Below are 19,402 nucleotides of genomic sequence, written 5' to 3' on the forward strand. Positions count from 1 at the left end.
GAATGATTGTTTCTTGAGCTCTGATAACCTTGTGTATTGTTGTTAATGAACTCTTCTTCCTTTGGCAGCTTCCTTTAGGGGTTGTATAGCTCCATCCCACCATATCCACACCATCCTTTGTGATCATTTTCATGTGCTAAGAGCTTTGTGTTCATCCATTCAAACCATCCAGCCTCATCTCTCTTAACTTTGTTTCCAAATTCACTCCACCTGAACTGCTCCTCTGATACATTCATTTCTCCTTTCTTATTCTAATCATAAAATATTACAGAACATTAACATAAATCCCTCAAAACCCTCTAAACATTGAACAGAAAACTAAAAACCAAGGGTCCAAGACTCAGGGAGCAATTCTTTGCCTCCCTCTCTTCTCTCGTTTTCTGTTAATAATGACACGCCTGAAGTATCATTTGACCTCTAAACGAAGCTGATTATCCACAACAAGTGTGTTCTTAACCACTGTTGTTGTAAAAGCATCTATCTGTTCTGACTGTGAGTCCTACCATGGAGAAAAAAAACCCTATATGTTCCCTATAAAGTGGTCAAAAAGGGTACAGAGACTTCGGCAATGGTGATTTAGCAAAAACCTACTTGTAACTGTCATTGTCATGATCCATTTATTTCCTAAACCCCTGAAACCCGACACTCCTAACACTGCTTATTGTTTGCAAAGACAAAAGCAACCCATTGTATGTGCAAGAGGTGAGGTGATAGGTTTGGACAAATTCAACGCTAGTGTCCTCCTCCTCTCACACGCCTGTACACCTGTGAAGAAAACTTCATGGGCAAGTACGCACACTTTTTCATTTTGTTTGATTTATTTTTTTGCTTTAAATTCAGTTTCAGTTAGTTTCCAGATGCGATTCTCTTATTTCACTTTTGTTTTTAATAGTTTGAAACTGTTTGGTATTATTTTAGTTTTTATTGGTCTTAATCTTTTTTAATTATTATTATATGGAGGGAGTAAGTCAGTGGCAATATTTAGGAAAATGTGTACAGGTGTTATAATAAAAAAGCAGTAAACTCCCAGTGGTGTGGACACCCAGAATCTCAAAAAAATTCTGATAACATTTTTTTTTTTTTACCAAACTAACATAAACTATATTTTAGCTCATTGTTATTTATAGCTAATCTTAGAAAGACTGTTCAGTACAGAAATTAAGCCCAACAATCATGTTTTACAGTCCTGTGGTCTCAGCCTCAGATACTTACCAAATCAAAGCTCATGTGAAAACAAACAAATGAACAAAAGATGTTCTCCTTCATTTCTGTCAAACAAAGCTGTATGAAACATTTCCAGCGGTTGGTGTCATGGTTGCTAGGCAACCTGGGCAGCATGATGGAGGCCAGACTGTCCCATTTCATAAGCCTCGAACTTCCGGCCTTAGCGGTCTTTGAGTACGCGGCCCTTGTGGACCGTTAAGGCTGCGTACTTTAGGGCTGCAGACCCTGAATTGGGATACAGCCATATAATACTGATGACCAGTGGCGGTCCTAGCCTGTTTGGCACACACACACACACACACACACACACACACACACACACACACACACACACACACACACACACGCGCGCGCGCACACACATAAAACATATTAAGGATTGTACATTAACATAAAACTGTTGTCGGAACTAATTAATATTAAAATCTGTAACATAATGTATTGTTTGGAGTTTTGTCTGTTACTGTTACTATTTTTACCATTTCTTTTTGGAGCAACTGTAATCCACATTATTTCCTTAGGGATTAATAAGTATTCTGATTCTGAATGTTTCAGGATACATGACCTGCCATTATTCAATGACACATCTGCTTACCTGTATCTTTTGCTCGTTTCTCCTCCTCTTCTTTTCTATTTTTTTCTAAAACTGAGCACCTCATGGCTTTGAACTTTTCTTGTCCATCTTCCATTGGTTTTAATTTTGCACTCCAGTATGAAGACAAATCCCCCATATCGAGGATCACCACAACATAACCTAGTAGACCTACACCTTAGTTCACAGATTCACTTTGTCTAAGGTACATTTCTGGGATTTCGCACAACCCGGGATTCAAATCATGAATACATAATGGGCTTGGATTTAAAACATTATGAATGAAATGTGCTCTATTTGGAAGCAGCAGGCCTCCCTCCCATTTCGACGGGTTGTGTGTGAGACTTTAAATCATCAAACTGCAAATTATAAATTTTAAATTGTTATTGATTCCTTTACCCCTAGTCCTAAAGTGTATATTTATTTTCTTACTCTTCTTATATTTATTGTTTGTTTACTTGCACTGCTGTAACTGGAGCCTCGTCGTGTCGTCTCTCTATATACTGGACTGTACGTAGCGGAGATGACAATAAAGTTTACTTTGACTTCAGCAGCAAGCAGGCGCACCGAGGACTCTCGCGCTCACTTTTCGCATATAGAATTTATAGAAAAAACATCGGTGCAAATTATAAGTCTGTATTATAATGTCTGGTGTTTTCGTGTTTGTTGTTTTGTTTTTATTTTGTTTTATTTTGCGAGTTGGTTATTAGATGCCGGCGTTTTAGGCTAATAGTTAGGCTAACAGACTTACCTCTCATCTTTTCTTTCCTCACAAAACCGATAGATCCTCCACTTCTTTTAAGTGTCACCCAGCGCAATTCTTAGCATATTTTGGTTCCTGCAAATGGTCTGTCGGGTTATTGTCTCCCCAGGAACACTTCCCTTGTGCTTTTGGAAATCTGTTCTTTCCTATTTCTGTTTTCGTTTTTCCTATTTGTGTTTTGTTTTTCCTATTTCCATTGTGTTTTGTGTGCCTTTGCAGTGTTTTTCTTATTGCTGGTGTTTTCTTAAGTTGCAGTCTGTTTGGCCTCTCAGGGCCACCGTATCATCATCATCATCAACTCTCACAACATGACAGCTGTGATTGAACTAAAACTGGGTTATGACTTTTACATTTAAGGAATAGAAACTAATTTTGAAACCTTTATGCTTTGCCTCTTTCCATGTAGCTAATAATAGGGCACATGGCTGTACACAAGCCTGAAAACCATGCACAGCATGCTGCAGGCTGCTGATCATTTCTGATTAAATGCCCTCCCTCCCCCCACCCTGGTGTGCCACCCCACTGACGACAGCCCAGTAACGCCCCTGCTCCTTGCTATTCTGCCGATTAAAACCTGCAAAAGCGGTTCCTCTGCAGGTATCTATCCTCTGGTACACAGCTGTTCGTACTGATCCTTCGTTAGTCAGCGCTAATCTTTTTTTTTCATGGCGTAACTGTACGGTCTGTTCCTCCCGTATACGGACTGTATACGCTATACGTGCTGTGCAGCCCATTGTCAATCCCTTTATTGTTCCTCCTCGGTTACGGTTGGCTGAGGGAGGAGCTCACGGGACCGGCTGGCTGTCACGCGGGGGGTGTTTATCTGACAGTCTGGTATTCTCCTCCGTGCTGCTCAGGTGCAAGGAAACAAGTGAGTGCAGCCTCACGGGGCTCGCTGTTTCTGTCTTTAAACCAGCTAGCTGTATTTTTATTGTATACGTGGAAATAATGCGTAGTTTCTGCACGCGGAGATTTCGATATCGCTGTAAGCTAGATGTAAATCACAGTCTATAGCGGGGGTGTCAAACATAGGGCACGGGGGCCAAAATCTGACGGCAAAGACTCCGATGTCATACCAAAAAGTGATTTTTGCTATTTACATGCTTGTTATTTGTTTTGTTTTTTCGTTGTTTAAATATTGTTTATACAGCTAAACAGGTATTGTGATATATGAAATAAAGAGGTGGCCAGTTTTTGCAAGCATCATTATGACTCTGCTTTATTGTCCCCACTCCGTGTTTGACATTGTTATCAGCCCAGTCCATTTTATTTCTTAAAATATCTCTACAGAACTTTTATGTTTTGCTGCCAGCTTGTCCAGGTCTCTCTTGAGACTGTTTACCTGGATAAATAAAGATGTATAAAAGTCACAACAGGCAACAACTGATTGCAGCTTCAGAATTTTTTTCCCCCATCTCATTGTGTCTTGACATCATTTATGTTTAACAGATTATCAACAAATCATATACAAAAGTTTTTTTTGTATAAGTTTTACAGCTTTTCCTGCTGATAAAGACCTTTCCCCCTTGGCTGTTCATTATGGTGCCATTAATAAAAATAATAATAATTATAATGACAAATAATAAGTTAATAAGTGCTAGTTAAACAATTAAATGACAGCAAAATTCCTGTTTTCTCTCTCTCTACAGCAGGATTTCATTGTCATGTAGAAAACCTGAGATGTACTGTTGGAATTGCACTTCTTTTCCTCAATTTATTTCAGGAATTAAATGCGTAGTTAAACTTTGTTACACTAAAAAAAAAAGGGCGATAAACCCTTAATTCTGATTTATACAGGCTGATAGACTACTTCAGTCATTTTGGCTGTAAAACTAAAAAAAAAAAAAAATCACTGAGGAGTTACTATAATGTGAAGTGCACATGGTAAAATCTATGCAGCGCTGATTTCACCATGTGCTGATCAGGCAGCAGTGCCTTGCAACTGTCTTGTGTTACAATGACACACCGAATGTCCCCGTAAAGCTCGTCTTTTTTGTGAAATGGTTTGAATTTTGTCTGTAGCATGAAGGGTAATAAGGTTAAAGAGAGCATGTAAAGAAAAGGTTAAGATGTGGGCCATGATGTAAAATTAGTTTGACATCATTGACCTATTGGTCTTAGTTTTAGCCTAAAGTTTTGGCCTTCTTATATATAAATAATGATGCTTGTTTACTTCGTTTTAACCCTTGTTATACTAATAGGCTGCTGTACAGCTCAAAGTCTGTATATGATCTTCATCGATTCTGCAGAACGAGGCAGAAAGTGTTTTCTGTACCCAACATATATTTTTTTTTCTGCATTTGCTCTCTTACCTTCTGTTAATTAGAAACATAGGTGAGCTGTGATTAATGTTTAATATTTAATTACCAAGAAGCATTTCAGTTGAAATGTAGGAGTATTTGCAATGAAAATGTTTCACAGCAGCTAAATCCATTCATGCGTGGTTATTCTGGCCATATCCTGCATGTTGTCTGTTTTCTACTAAGCTGGTTTGTAGCTGACTTTGGTCTAGACACGCATTATCATAAATCTTGGCAGTCTGCGGGCCCACCCAGTCATTCTAACAGCAAACATGTTTACTTAGGGTGGTTAACGTATTGCAGGATGAATCAGTGCCAAGAAACCGGTCAAACGGACACCCAGGAGGAGGTGACGGAACTGGTGTGTCAGGAGGCTGATCTCAAAGATGGACAGTAAGTCACAATGCAATTCACCACATCTGCTTGTGATACCTTTGCAAACAGGAAACCAGGTCAAAAGTTCAAAATCAGTGCAGAGGGATCAGAGAAGCAACGGTCATATACGACACAGCGAAAAATCTAAGAAAAACAAACACCGGGAGCAAAGACCTGATCTGTCACCCAGGGAAGCATGGTATCTTATTCCAACGTTTCTTAACGAAACGGTGAATGTAATTGAAAGGATATATTTGAACCCAAGATGTTATATTTTCCTAAACCAAACCAAGTGGCCGAAGTAAATGAAATAGTTTAAAGGATAAGAAAGCTCTTTGGCAGAAAGCCCTGAAGCCAGGCCTTTGCTGCTAATCTTAAAAGATGTGCAGATCGACCTTTGGGTGGCACAGTAATTGTGTGATCCACTACTATGTGATATTTACAAGCTGTTGGGAAAGAGCACAAAGACAGGGAGTTTAAAAAAAACAGAGGGACGTTAGAAACAACATCAAAATAAAAGAGGAAAATGGTAAAAAACAAAAAATGTTTTTATAATGATTTCTTCTTTTGCTCCTTTTGTGTTCATGCAGAATGAAAGAAGTAACTGTGGGGGATCAGAAGGTGCTGCTAGTCCGCAGCGAGGGTCAGTACAGCGCTGTTGGAGGCAGGTGCTCTCATTACGGTGCACCTCTGATCAAGGGTAAGGACTTAAGTTACGTCTCGGCTATTTATCTTTCTCGCTTTCTTTCACTTTCTAAGTTGCATGCTCTGTGTTAATTCAGGGACACTGGTTGGTGACAGAGTGAGATGTCCTTTTCATGGTGCGTGCTTCAATGTCAGGAATGGAGATATTGAGGATTATCCAGGTCTGGACAGTCTGCCCTGCTACAAGGTGAAGTGGCACTTATCACAAGTTCATCCAGGATTTTCTTTGTCATGATTCTGGTTTTCTGCTCAGTCACTTCCTGTATTGTGAAATATTTTCTGTTGGCTTTTTTTTTTTTTTTAAGCCCTCTTTCTGCCACACCTGTATTCAAGTCGTCTCTGCAGTATATATGCAAACACCTCCTGCCTAACACTGCCATGTTGTCAGATATTCTTGGTCAAAGGCTTTAAAGAAGTTTGCGAGTGGTATTGTTTGTTTCATCCCTCACTTTTGGTTTACACCTACCTCAATTCAACAGCTGGATTTTTGGATTTGACCTCTGATTCTGTGGCTTCCTGCATTTGGGTCATTTTCTCCATTGTTTATTACATTTTCTCACAAATTGATGGATTCATTTTGTAGCTCACCTGCCCAAAGAGTCGATCAGCTTCTGCCATGGTGAGGTGTCCCTCATTCATCTGTCCCATCTCGCTTCACCAGAATCACTACACCTACAGTTTTGGTCAAAAATTGGATCACTGTGATCACCTAATGCGTCTTCACTCAGATTGTGCTCAAGTTCAAGGTCATACATGTTACTTTTACAGGCAGTAACGTGTGTCTTGTGATCGCTCATGAGACGATTTGACTAATATACGTTCTGGTTCCAGTTTAATGTAATTGTATAAAGAATAAAGATATATTAAAGGAGTTTAAATTAATTAAGGGCTCAGATCATTTTAACAATATTTATATTTATATTTGAGCTTATGAAAAACATTTAGGAGATAGGCTGTGGGTTTTTTTGCATCTGAGCTTCTCAAACAGGGAACTTTTGATCAAAAAAAGGCAAAAATGTATGAAAAGGGCTTTTCTTTCTAAACCTATACACGTCTGGTTCTGTTATCCTATCTCATTATGGTTCAGCAAACTTTCTGCCTATTAAAAATGTTTTCAGGGAAACTATTCTGTTCACCTACAGTCAGGCAACAATCATAAATGTGGTTTCATTTAACAGGTGAAAGTTGAAGACGGCAAGGTGTACGTTTCAATCAACAAAAAAGTAAGGCAGATCAGGTATAAGACGATTAAAATGAACCAAAGTGCACTTTTATGTTGTGTTACAATGCACTGTGTGTTTGTCTCAGTCTCTGACCGTAACCAAACGGGTGAAAGAGATGTGCAGTGTGGTGCCGGACGTCAAACATACTATTCTGCTCATAGGAGGAGGTGAGAACTTTGTAATGAATATGAGATGGAAATATTCATCAGTCCGTTTTAACCGACAGGCAGGTTTAAGGCATGGCAGCTTTTTGTACTATTTAAAGTATTCAGGCAAAAGTGAAGACAGAGACTAGGAGGTATAAAAAAAAAAAAAAAAAAAATCACAGTCCTGAACATAGAAACTGTAATTTCAGGCCCCGCCTCTCTGGTCTGCGCTGAGACGCTTCGGCAAAATTGCTACCAGGGTCGCATCATCATCATAACTAAAGACTCCGTGCCTCCGTTTGATAAACCCAAACTGAGCAAGGTAAGCACCAGGATAAGGGGGTAGATGCCCCATGTGTTTGTATGTCTGCCTTTTGATTTGTGTTTTTCTCTCTGAGTGGTTTTAGTGAGTGGCATTCCTTCTTTCAGGCTCTGAATGTGGAGAGCAGCAGCATCCTTCTCCGGCCAGATGACTTTTATCAACGATACGGGATAGAGATGTGGACGAAGAAAGAGGTTAGAATGTATTTTTGATGCACTCTCGCCAAGTTTTGGAAATCAATCTTCTCTTGGGGAATAGTAAGATCTGCGGGCCTTAAGAGGGTCTGCTGTTTGGTAATCGGTGTAGTATTAATAGCAGTTTTATTTATTTAGTATATTTAATTATGCTCAGACTCAACGTGCTTAGCACAGAAGATAAAAACATAAATGCCTGTGTAGGTTTACAATGAAAACAGCAAAATAAAACTAAAATACAAGCGAACATACACATGCACACCCACACACACTTAGTCCAGTTTCTTGGCCTGTGAGAGAAGAAAGGTTTTTAAGTCTGTTTCTGAATGTAGACACAGCTGGAACTGACCTCAGGTCAGTAACTGAAAGTACCCTCAGCACACTTGGATCTAATTCTGGAGACGGTAAAATGGTAAATGGACAAGTTCTTGTATAGCACTTTTCTACTTGAGCAGTCAAAGCTCTTTATACAGCATGTCTCATTCACACACATTCATACGAGCACTTTTCCCCCACATCTACAGTGGGGCAAAAAAGTATTTAGTCAGCCACCGATTGTGCAAGTTCCCCCACCTAAAATGATGACAGAGGTCCGTAATTTGCACCAGAGGTACACTTCAACTGTGAGAGACAGAATGTGAAAAAAAAAAATCCATGAATCCACATGGTAGGATTTGTAAAGAATTTATTCGTAAATCAGGGTGGAAAATAAGTATTTGGTCAATAACAAAAATACAACTCAATACTTTGTAACATAACCTTTGTTGGCAATAACAGAGGTCAAACATTTACTATAGGTCTTTACCAGGTTTGCACACACAGTAGCTGGTATTTTGGCCCATTCCTCCATGCAGATCTTCTCGAGAGCAGTGATGTTTTGGGGCTGTCGCCGAGCAACACGGACTTTCAACTCCCGCCACAGATTTTCTATGGGGTTGAGGTCTGGAGACTGGCTAGGCCACTCCAGGACTTTCAAATGCTTCTTACGGAGCCACTCCTTTGTTGCCCGGGCGGTGTGTTTTGGATCAGTGTCATGTTGGAAGACCCAGCCTCGTTTCATCTTCAAAGTTCTCACTGATGGAAGGAGGTTTTGGCTCAAAATCTCACGATACATGGCCCCATTCATTCTGTCCTTAACACGGATCAGTCGTCCTGTCCCCTTGGCAGAAAAACAGCCCCATAGCATGATGTTTCCACCCCCATGCTTCACAGTAGGTATGGTGTTCTTGGGATGCAACTCAGTATTCTTCTTCCTCCAAACACGACGAGTTGAGTTTATACCAAAAAGTTCTACTTTGGTTTCATCTGACCACATGACATTCTCCCAATCCTCTGCTGTATCATCCATGTGCTCTCTGGCAAACTTCAGACGGGCCTGGACATGCACTGGCTTCAGCAGCGGAACACGTCTGGCACTGCGGGATTTGATTCCCTGCCGTTGTAGTGTGTTACTGATGGTGACCTTTGTTACTTTGGTCCCAGCTCTCTGCAGGTCATTCACCAGGTCCCCCCGTGTGGTTCTGGGATCTTTGCTCACCGTTCTCATGATCATTTTGACCCCACGGGATGAGATCTTGCGTGGAGCCCCAGATCGAGGGAGATTATCAGTGGTCTTGTATGTCTTCCATTTTCTGATGATTGCTCCCACAGTTGATTTTTCACACCAAGCTGCTTGCCTATTGTAGATTCACTCTTCCCAGTCTGGTGCAGGTCTACAATACTTTTCCTGGTGTCCTTCGAAAGCTCTTTGGTCTTGGCCATGGCGGAGTTTGGAGTCTGACTGTTTGAGGCTGTGGACAGGTGTCTTTTATACAGATGATGAGTTCAAACAGGTGCCATTCATACAGGTAACGAGTGGGGGACAGAAAAGCTTCTTACAGAAGACGTTACAGGTCTGTGAGAGCCAGAGATTTTCCTTGTTTGAGGTGACCAAATACTTATTTTCCACCCTAATTTATGAATAAATTCTTTACAAATCCTACCATGTGAATTCATGGGGTTTTTTTTTCACATTCTGTCTCTCACAGTTGAAGTGTACCTCTGGTGCAAATTACTGACCTCTGTCATCATTTTAAGTGGGGGAACTTGCACAATCGGTGGCTGACTAAATACTTTTTTGCCCCACTGTAAGTGCTTTTTATCTGACTTTCACACTCTGGATGAATGCATCAGGAGCAACAAGGATAATTCAAGGATACTGGCAGGCAGACTGGAGCAAACCACATAACTTCCAATTAATAGATGACTTGCTCTACTTCCTGAGCTACTGCCACAGGTGCAGCAGTTTTATAAAAATATCTTCACCTGATAGCAAGACTGTCCTATGTTGGTAAAAATGTAATTAGGGTGCAGAGAAGCTGATGCCAGTCCCTGGGCAGATCACTGGTACATCTCCAGGTCAACATGGAGAAAGGCAACAGTTCACGCTTACGTGATCTCATACTTTTTGTTTTTCCTGAACAAATTTGCTCTTAAAGTTAACTCCATTCAGGCAGAGTGAATCCTAAGCATCTTCTGCTCAGCTCCGCTGAGAATCATTAAAGCGATGGTTGGGACTTCCAGTCAATCAGTCCATTAAAACAGATTATTATGGATTTCAAAATGTTATTTGGTTTTCAAATGTACCTGTTTACAGTGATACCAACTTTAAGAGCAGGAAATTAATTAGACATATAATACCTTTCTTTCTCCTTTCAAGTATTTATCAGGTAACCTATATTTGACAAGGGCGTAATAAAACTAGAAATTATGTTTTGGTGTGCCACCCGTATATTTTTTATCACCCCCATATGGCCACATCTATGAAAAACTTCCGGAGGCGCCCCTGGTCCTCGGAGGCCAAATCACTGAGAGTGTTATCAACTAATAGAAGGATTTTAAATGTAATTGTGTTTTGGGAGCCAGTGAAGTGACTTGACTACAGGGGTATGTTTTTGTGTATGTGTAAGGTTTGTGTGTTGCTTTGCAGGTGGTGTCAGTAAATCCGGCCAAGAAGGAAGTGAAAATGAGTGATGGCACTCTGCAGCGTTACGACCAGCTCCTCATCGCAACAGGCTGCAGGTGAGACCGTCTTTAATGAGCAAAAGCAAACGTACATTGTATGTGTCACAACATGTCACAAGTTGTGGTCCCTTTTTAAAATTTTATTTTTTTTTGTTCACAGGGCACGGCCGCTCACCTGTCCTGGTTCAGACCTGGAAGGAGTAAAGTTACTGCAGAGTTACGAAGACGCCAAAGACATTTACAGCTCCAGCCTTGGCCAGAAAGTAGTTGTTACCGGAGCGTCTTTCATAGGTTATTAAATAAGGTTTCTTTTTTTATGTTAAAGAATGAGACACCTTTCATCTTTTTGCCCATCGGGGTTGACATGACGCTCTTTGCTCATAGATAACTGACAGCTATGGCACACAAATGTGCACGTCGCTGATGTGTTTTTCATTTGCATATTAGGTATGGAGGTGGCGTCCTACTTTTCAGACAAAGCTGCCAGTGTGGCTATGGTTGGCACTACTCAATACCCGTTTGAGCGCACTCTGGGGTCAGAGATCGGCCAGCTGAGTATGCAAGTGCGCGACTATGATGACAACAGTTTTCAGTGCTACTCTTTTGGATTTTTTTTAATTAACATAATTAAAACACAGTTTTTCACTTTCAGATGTTGGAAGAAAAAAATGTGAAGTTCCACATGAACGATCGAGTCACCGAGATCAGAGGAGAGAATGGGAAGGTATCTCTGCCTGCCATTATTTTCATGACGGACGGTTTGGTTAATGATTGTAGAACAGGAATACATGTCACCCGCAGCATTAGTAACAAAGATCAAACATCAACCCTCATGGTATCGCTTGTAAAATAACCCATTATCTCTGAAGTCTAATATATTCTGCTTAAACAGCCATAACTGATGTTTTTTTGGGGGGGGATTTTCAGGTGAAGCAGGTGGTGTTGAAGAGTGGTGTAGTCCTGGAGGCTGATGTTGTGATTGCTGGCATTGGTAGTTATTTTTCTACTTCAGTGTTCAGGTCTGCCTGAAATGCAAATCAAGTTTGGGAGTGTTTGAGTGTGGAGACGTTTGGATGTGTGGTGTTTGCTAACATTGCTTTATGAGTGATGACTGTTTTAAACAAAGTCAGACAGAAACTTCCTGTGTAGTTCCACCAATATCAGAGTCAAATATATGTTTTTCAGGTGTAATCCCCAATTCAGACTTATTGGCAGGAAGCGAGGTGGAAGTGGATTCAAGGAAAGCTGTGATTGTTGACAAGGTAACGCAGCCTGTAGAGGGCACAGCCGAACTTATGCTGATATAACTAAAGCATAAAGCATGGCACCCAGAGGTGTCTACGTTTCTTTAACTGTTACCGTAAGCTTTGATGGTGAGCCAGCATCGTCAATATGAGTACACTTTTGCTTTTCCTACGTTAAAATTAAAATTAAAACTTTTGCTTCAAAAAGGTCTCTTTCTTACATTATCTGCACATCTGATGACCGCTAACCAAAATAAACCTGTCAAATCAACAGTCTGGTTCATTCTTACAAAGAATGAATCTAAGTTCATGACCATAGTAATGTTTCCTCAGTTTAAAATAAATAAATAAAACAGCTTCACAGCATCTAACAGAGTCATAAACACTCTCAAGGAGGCAAAAGTGTTATTTTCAAAGTCTACAATCAAGAGACAGCGTCATGAATGTAAATGGAGAGAGTTTACATCAAGGTGCAAACTACTGATTTCACTCAAGGACATGGAAGGCCAGATTAGACATTGCCTGAAAACATACAGAGGCAAAAACTAAAAGAAAATATAGCCCTAACTGTGTGCCCTGATGAATGGAGGGAATAGCTGCATGTATGTATTATACACGTCTTATGTTGAGGTTCTTGCTGTAGCCTTTATTCATCTATTCTAACAGTTCATGAGGACGAACGTACCAGATATTTTTGCCGCTGGAGATGTTACCTCTTTCCCTCTGACCATTCGAGGCGACCAGAGGGTCAGCATTGGTCACTGGCAAATGTCACACGCTCACGGTGAGAGGCTAAAGGACTGTTTTTCATTCAGTTGAAAACTTATAATGGGTGATTTAATGCCGAGTTAAACCTTATCATTGTCTTTTGTACCAGGAAGAGTAGCAGCTCTGAACATGCTGAAGAAATCCACAAAAATCGAGTCTGTTCCTTTCTTCTGGACTGTTTTGCTTGGGAAGAGTATCCGATACGCCGGTGGAGCGTTGACTTCTAAATGTCACCTTTAAAATGTAATTTTTTTTAAAAGATGAGGCTGTGTTAAATCTTTGTTCCTCCTCTCATTTCCTCTTTCTAGGCTATGGGGAAGGATACACAGAAATTATATTCAAAGGAAAAATGGAAGAAAGGAAATTTCTGGCTTTCTACATAAAGTGAGTGCAGAGTTAGCCCCGAACAGCTGACCATGAGCTCGTCCTCTGTGTGTAAAGTTTCTCACGTTACCCTTTTTTTTTTTTTTTTTGACAGGGATGATGTGGTGGTGGCAGCGGCCAGCCTGATGTTCGATCCTGCCGTGGCTTGCATCGCAGAGCTGATGGCTAGAGGCCAAATCTTAACAAAAGCACAGGCTCAGTGAGTGCTGTCCTGCATTTATACAAGTTAGACTGTAAAATATACAAAAATGTTTAGTTCCTCAACTGTAATATTGGTTACATTTGTTGTTGGTTTCTTCCTGTTAAAAGGGAGTTTTTCCTTCCCACAGTTACCAAGTGCTTGCTTGTCGGGAGTTGTCTGACTGTTGGGGTTTTCTCTGTATGATTGTAGGGTCTTACCAAAAAAAGCACCTTTAGGTGATATATATATATATATATTTATTTTTGCTGTGATTTGGCACCATATAAATAAAATTGAATTGAACCATGCTGCTTTCCAGTTATCTTTAAAATTAAATGTTCGAACATCTAATCTCCCATCTAACTGATGGGAGTGACATTGACTTCTGTATGATCAGAAGCCATATGCATTGCCCCCTGCTGGTCACTAGAAAAACTGCAGCTTCTGCATTGGCGTCACTTTTTAGCCTTGGAAGTTATATCCTTTTCTTTACAGACTAAAGACAAACCCTATGCAGGACATACGGGACGACATTGTCTGTCATTTATGTGTCATGTTGAAATCCACTGGTGCCTCTGTTTGCTTTCCACTAAATTCTCAGAGGAACATCTGGTCCTTCAGATGCTAAATTCTTCACTATGATTTATAGGTTAGCTGCTTATAGCATCTGTCTGCCACATGGTGTTATGCAGGAAGTGAGAAGTGTATTATTGGAGTGTTTATGCTAAAACAACCTGCAATCTAAAACATGAAAAATACTTAAAGTAAAATTTGATGACAACTATTATTTATAGCAGTTTTAACCACTACTGTATGCTACCAAAACCAACCTTAGTTCATGTTTTAAAAAATAATAAACCAAGCCACTAGCTTATAACGTGAAAGCTGCTCAGTGTTTAATTTTTGTTTTCTCCTCTTCTCTTCTGTTCAGAGCTGAAGACCTGAGCTGGCTGCAGATATAACCAGGATTTACGCCTCTCAGCGATGAGTGATGTCATCTCTTGCTTTGGTTTTCTCTCCTTCTGTCTGACATGACATCAATTAATCCACTTTCTGCCTCAGGCTGCCTGGAAACCAGCCGGCCTCTCTTATCTGCTCTTATTAAAGAGCCCTGTTACTATAGTAGCAGTCACAGCTTTATTGAATTCTCTCTTTGTGCACACTGATCTCTTTAATGAGTTTATTTTTATGTTTTTCTGGTTGCTTTACTAAAGGTGTGATGTCTTAGGAAGGTACAGTCTGTAGTTAAGGTTAGCAGGCAACATTAAAGTGTGACAAGAAAAATCCCCCACACATCTACTCCACCAGCAGCCTGAATCCCTGGGACAAGATATGAGGGATCTGCGCTTTCATGTTGTTTACGCTAAATTCTGACCCATCTAAACCTCGCAACAGAAATCATCAGACCAGGCAACATTTTACATTCTCTTGTCCATTTTTGATGAGCCGTGTAAACTGAAGCTTCAGTTTCCTTTTCTCAGCTGACAGGAGTGCCACCCAGTGTGGTCCTCTGCTGCTGTAGCCCATCTGCATCAGGGTTTGAGATACTGTGCTCCCAGAGATGCTTTTCTAGATATCTTGATTGTAACCAATGGTTATTTGTTACGGTTACCTTCAGCTTCAGATTGAAGCTGTCTGGTCATTCTCTTCCAACATGAACGAGGCATTTTTACGCTGAGTACTCACTGGATATGTTCTCTTTTTTAGACCGTTCTCTGTAAACCCTCGATTTCTATGTGGGAAAATCCCAGCAGATCAGCAGCTTCTGAAATACTCAGACCAGCCAGTTTGGCACCAACAATCTCATCACATTCAAAGTCACTTAAAGCAGCTTTCTTTCACATTCAGACACTAAGTTTGAACTTCAAGAGATAACCAGCTGCTGTGATGTGATTGGATGATTCAATATTTGTACAGTTGAGCAGGTGTACCTAACAAAGTGGCCACTGAGTGCATTTAGATGTTTTTATGAGCTGAAAATGTTAAGACTTTATCAACTTTCTCAGTTACTTAAAGGTCTTTTTCATTTCATACTATACACTCAAAACTTCTTAAACACACACGTCACTACACTTCACATGAGAATACAACATTTACATTTACAACATTTACAAAACACTTTAAAATACTGCCCATGAAAGATAAATAAGATAAAAAGTTTGTTTTTGACCTCTTTTTTATGTGTACTGTAGTGCCTTAATACATTATACAACAGAGTTGTAGCTCATGTATTCCGTATGATATGAGAAAGTGTGCGGCATCTTTAAACATGTTTTAGTTCCTTAAAATAAACAACTCCTTTATGGTGGTAAAGATGTTAAACATGTGCGACACTTTTCTGTTTGAACACCCCTGAATGTTTACGTCATTTCGTATTTAACACTGTCAGCCTGTCGGCAGCTGCTCGTCATGCATCCACTTCAGTACCTGAATGTTGCTGTTTAAATCCCCTATAATGCAGTCGTTTTATTATGCTGTTGTAAAATTCCATGTCAAATATTAAACACTGGTTATTATGTCATTAAGTATTTTTATTTCCACTTCTGTAAATTTCGTTGTTCACATGGTAATTATGACATCAGCATAAAGAAGCTCAAACTCTGAGTTGATAGTGTTACAGAGAAACATACTTGTGTTTTCTACAAAAATACATTTTAATGTCTAAATATGAAATATGGAGACACGTCACTGGCCACGATCTGTGAGATTATCTACAAGATTCCCCATTAGTTAGTAAAATTATGTCTTTATAAAGCCAAAATTCAAAAATAACATTTCTGTTAAGCCTTCAGATCAGTCACTTGCCTCTTCATTTGCTTGTTTTAGAGCACTGCTTCACGGAGGATCCCAGTTTGTCAGCCAGCAGAAATGGGTTGAGGTGGCAATACTGAGAAGATAAAACTATGTTAATATCATAACTTAAGCACGCTGAAGCGTTAACTCTTTCCCATATCAAAACACCAATTAACGACTTGTACCTTTAATAATGAGTTTTGACATCTCAGTCAATATCACTAAAAATGTGATTTGACGACCGCTCAGTTCAGAAAAGAGCTTCAAGAGTTTTTCTTAGTTCACTCTCAAGGGGTAAAAAGTTCAAATTTAAAAGCATTTTAGCCACAGTGAACTTGTGGTGTTGGATACCTCTGGTGTTGTCTCTGACTTGGACTCCTGTTTATCCAACATCTGGATTTTAAAGTCTGAGGAGAAACGGGAACTCTGGAGGACTGATGCCATCTCTCCGTTTACCTGCACTGCTGCGTCTTTCTGTGTAAGAGGAAAAGAGTTTAATTGGATATCTATGTCTTTTTTCTGAAATTAAAAACTATAACACTTCCAGACTAATTATCACCTGTGTTTTTAGAATAAAAGCAGGTTAATAAATGTCTCTGCGTACATGCTGATAAGAGAAAGGGTGCCTTTTATACCTTGAAGCAGTGGGAGGAATCAAAGTCCAGCTGATCTGGGAATTCTGCCAACGTCCCTTTATAGGTCACAGTAGCGTTTGACATCGCTGGACTTCTGGGCAGCTTAAAGAGCCTGTAAGTGCCTGAAGCATAACTGATGTCGCCTACAAAATGCAGAGCTTGCTCAGTTGTGAAATCAGAGTGAATGCTGTCTGAAAATGTGCCTCTTTGTTACCTGCTTTTGCTTTGAGCTCACTGTTGTAGACCACAATGTGGCTCGCTGAGATGAGGTGTGGAGAGCTGAAACCCATGCTGTGGGCCAATGAGATTAGATCGGGCCAAAACAGAGAGCCGCCCATCCCCTCACCTAAGTCAGAGGAGACGGGGACTGAAGAGTTATCGGTGACGGCAGAGATGGTTGGCTTTGAATTAACTGGATTTAGAAGCAGTGTTTGTTTTACCCCACAGGACTGCGTCTTGCTTCATGTGATCAGGGATGATCTTACTGGCAAACATATCACTGAAGTAAAGCTCACCTCCCTCCTGTATGAAATAAGTGAGTGCACCTTATATTCCTATATTTCTTTGTGTGTGTGTGACAACATGTTAACATTTATTTGTGTTAATGATGATTCGTCAGGGTAACCTTCAAGACGTTGTAGGCTTGCTGCAGCACTGCTCTTTTATCAGCACATAGACAGATCACACAGTTGGATCTGAAGAGATTACAAAGAGGGGAAAAACTTTAACAACCAAATTAAAGCTCCTTTTTTCCACCTGACAGCCAACACAACTACATCATTTAAACCTACATCACTACATCCATGGAGTCACTCTGAATGCCAGCTTCGTTGAGGTTCTCCATGTAGCCCTGGACAAATGTGACGTTGGGCTCCTTATAGCCAAACTTATCTTGATGATACTGAACATACTGACGAGCTGCTGTGATCTAAAAGAACATGAATTAACTACATCAAGAAGGGGCAGACATCAAAGTGCCATCTGTGCAGAAACCTGTAATTACCAGCTCCTGTGTCATGTCGATCCCAGTCACGTGTCCATTCGGCCCAACCAGTTTACTAAAAGCATAGCAGTCTCTGCCGGAGCCACTGCCGAGATCCAGGACTCTGCAGCCCTCGAGCTTTGCTGGAAATGGAAGACCACAGCCGAAGAACCTGAAGAGAGCCAATAACACCAGTCATTACAGGAAAACCTGTTGTCTCTAATCAGGCAATACAGAATGATCCCATAAGTGGGAATCTCAAAAATCTGATTGTCTGGGTCTATTCCATGTCAGCTGACCAAATGCTTCCAGCCTGAGCAAAAGTGAAAAGATCAGGATAAGTGGAAGAAAATCTATGGAAAGATGTGGCGTCTGGTAGTAAGATGTCTAAAGTTTGTGATTGTGATGGTGTTTGGCCTTGCTTTTCCTAAATGAAGTTTGGAAAAATTCATATTTGTGTTTACAGGCACCATCATTGAGTCTATCTTTTTTTTTTGGAAGTCACAGTAGCAGACACGTGGCTTCTGCTCCACAGAAAAACAGACAACACTGCTTAGAAATGTTTGAAGATGCTACTGAATATTACAAAGTGCATCATCCTGGAACTTTCTTCAGGTAACTCAAATATGGTCGGCTGGGATTTTTTTTTCACTGCTGATATCTGGTAAGAATAAAAACACCTTTAATTGCTTATGATTCCAAAGCGAGATTTCACCTTTTGGTCACCTCAGGGTGAACCTCACTCAGAGCTTCGGTAACACTTCTGGGCGCTGGTCTGCAGGACGATCCGCAGGAGGCGGCACCTGTCTGCAGATCACCCGAGGACTCCAGCCGCTTGCCGTAGTATTTCTGCACAGCCACATTAACAGCTGTCCTCATGCACGTTTATTAAGACAACGTACAGCAAAGTTGACACCGCAAACCTTTCTTTTGCAGAATACATAAAATAACCTGAAAAGAAACTTATTAAAATCAAAAGAAATTCCACTGGTTATAAATTGATCACGCCCGAGCAACTATTCTGCAATGCTCGAATAACTGTGGACAAAATAAAAAAAATGTCCATAAACTGTGAATGAACAGAAAGCTGAGCAGTGTCTGGGCGACACTCAGGACTAGAGTACCTTCACATTTTCCCGCACGTCCTCACTGGTCGCCATTTCTTCCGAGAAACTGTCAAAATTACAAAAACTAAATTCAAATGGTGTAAAAATCAGTCAGTGTACTGGTGTGAAAGACGACAGTGGGGTCACGTCTGGCCGTTCTTCCGGTGTGGTCTTTTCACAATAAAGGCATCATTGTTTGTCTGTCGTGACCGGCTTTTTTTTGGCGGGGGGTGGCGGCAACGCAATCTACATTTGTCTTGATGCATTCTCAATCATCCAGGAAAGTAAATCTCCAAAAGTTGATTCTGTTCACCTGGACGTAGCGTTTTGTGGGAGAAACGTTTCGTCACTCATCCAAGTGACTTCTTCAGTCTCCAGACTGTCCTCGGGTGAGACTGAAGAAGTCACTTGGATGAGTGACGAAACGTTTCTCCCACAAAACGCTACGTCCAGGTGAACAGA

The 19,402-nt window shown here is 40.5% G+C and overlaps 2 protein-coding genes across 8 annotated transcripts; one reads left to right on the forward strand and one right to left on the reverse strand.

Annotated features, from left to right (window-relative positions):
- Nucleotides 1-687: 687 nt before the first annotated feature.
- On the forward strand, nucleotides 688-15,945 carry aifm4 (apoptosis inducing factor mitochondria associated 4). 5 transcript variants are annotated; one of them, XM_040008797.1, is made up of 19 exons: nucleotides 688-789; nucleotides 5,164-5,272; nucleotides 5,845-5,954; nucleotides 6,037-6,146; nucleotides 7,138-7,182; nucleotides 7,268-7,349; nucleotides 7,538-7,650; nucleotides 7,758-7,844; nucleotides 10,813-10,904; nucleotides 11,008-11,138; nucleotides 11,295-11,410; nucleotides 11,500-11,571; nucleotides 11,775-11,838; nucleotides 12,033-12,109; nucleotides 12,758-12,875; nucleotides 12,969-13,067; nucleotides 13,168-13,243; nucleotides 13,338-13,442; nucleotides 14,356-15,945. In XM_040008797.1, the coding sequence occupies exons 2-19, from the start codon at nucleotides 5,184-5,186 to the stop codon at nucleotides 14,384-14,386; spliced, it is 1,617 nt and encodes a 538-aa protein (XP_039864731.1). In that variant the 5' UTR covers nucleotides 688-789; nucleotides 5,164-5,183; the 3' UTR covers nucleotides 14,387-15,945. The 5 variants fall into 5 exon arrangements, with proteins under 5 accessions (XP_039864731.1, XP_039864733.1, XP_039864736.1 ...); XM_040008799.1 differs by having other exon boundaries at nucleotides 767-789; nucleotides 5,183-5,272; XM_040008802.1 differs by lacking the exon at nucleotides 688-789 and adding an exon at nucleotides 3,118-3,450 and having other exon boundaries at nucleotides 5,183-5,272.
- On the reverse strand, nucleotides 15,770-19,115 carry zgc:153372 (uncharacterized protein LOC767695 homolog). Of its 3 annotated transcripts, none has more exons than XM_040008803.1 (10): nucleotides 18,959-19,115; nucleotides 18,550-18,683; nucleotides 17,856-18,006; nucleotides 17,644-17,780; nucleotides 17,478-17,547; nucleotides 17,293-17,374; nucleotides 17,067-17,219; nucleotides 16,853-16,995; nucleotides 16,569-16,691; nucleotides 15,770-16,311 (listed from the first exon to the last, which is right to left on the reverse strand). In XM_040008803.1, exons 1-10 carry the CDS (start codon nucleotides 18,992-18,994, stop codon nucleotides 16,234-16,236), a joined length of 1,107 nt encoding a protein of 368 aa, XP_039864737.1. In that variant the 5' UTR covers nucleotides 18,995-19,115; the 3' UTR covers nucleotides 15,770-16,233. The 3 variants fall into 3 exon arrangements, with proteins under 3 accessions (XP_039864737.1, XP_039864738.1, XP_039864739.1); XM_040008804.1 differs by having other exon boundaries at nucleotides 17,067-17,198; nucleotides 18,959-19,114; XM_040008805.1 differs by lacking the exon at nucleotides 18,959-19,115 and having other exon boundaries at nucleotides 17,067-17,198; nucleotides 18,550-18,952.
- Nucleotides 19,116-19,402: the final 287 nt, after the last annotated feature.

This window comes from Simochromis diagramma, unplaced genomic scaffold, assembly GCF_900408965.1.
Source record: "Simochromis diagramma unplaced genomic scaffold, fSimDia1.1 OVJJ01000344.1, whole genome shotgun sequence".
Taxonomy (NCBI): Eukaryota; Metazoa; Chordata; class Actinopteri; order Cichliformes; family Cichlidae; genus Simochromis; species Simochromis diagramma.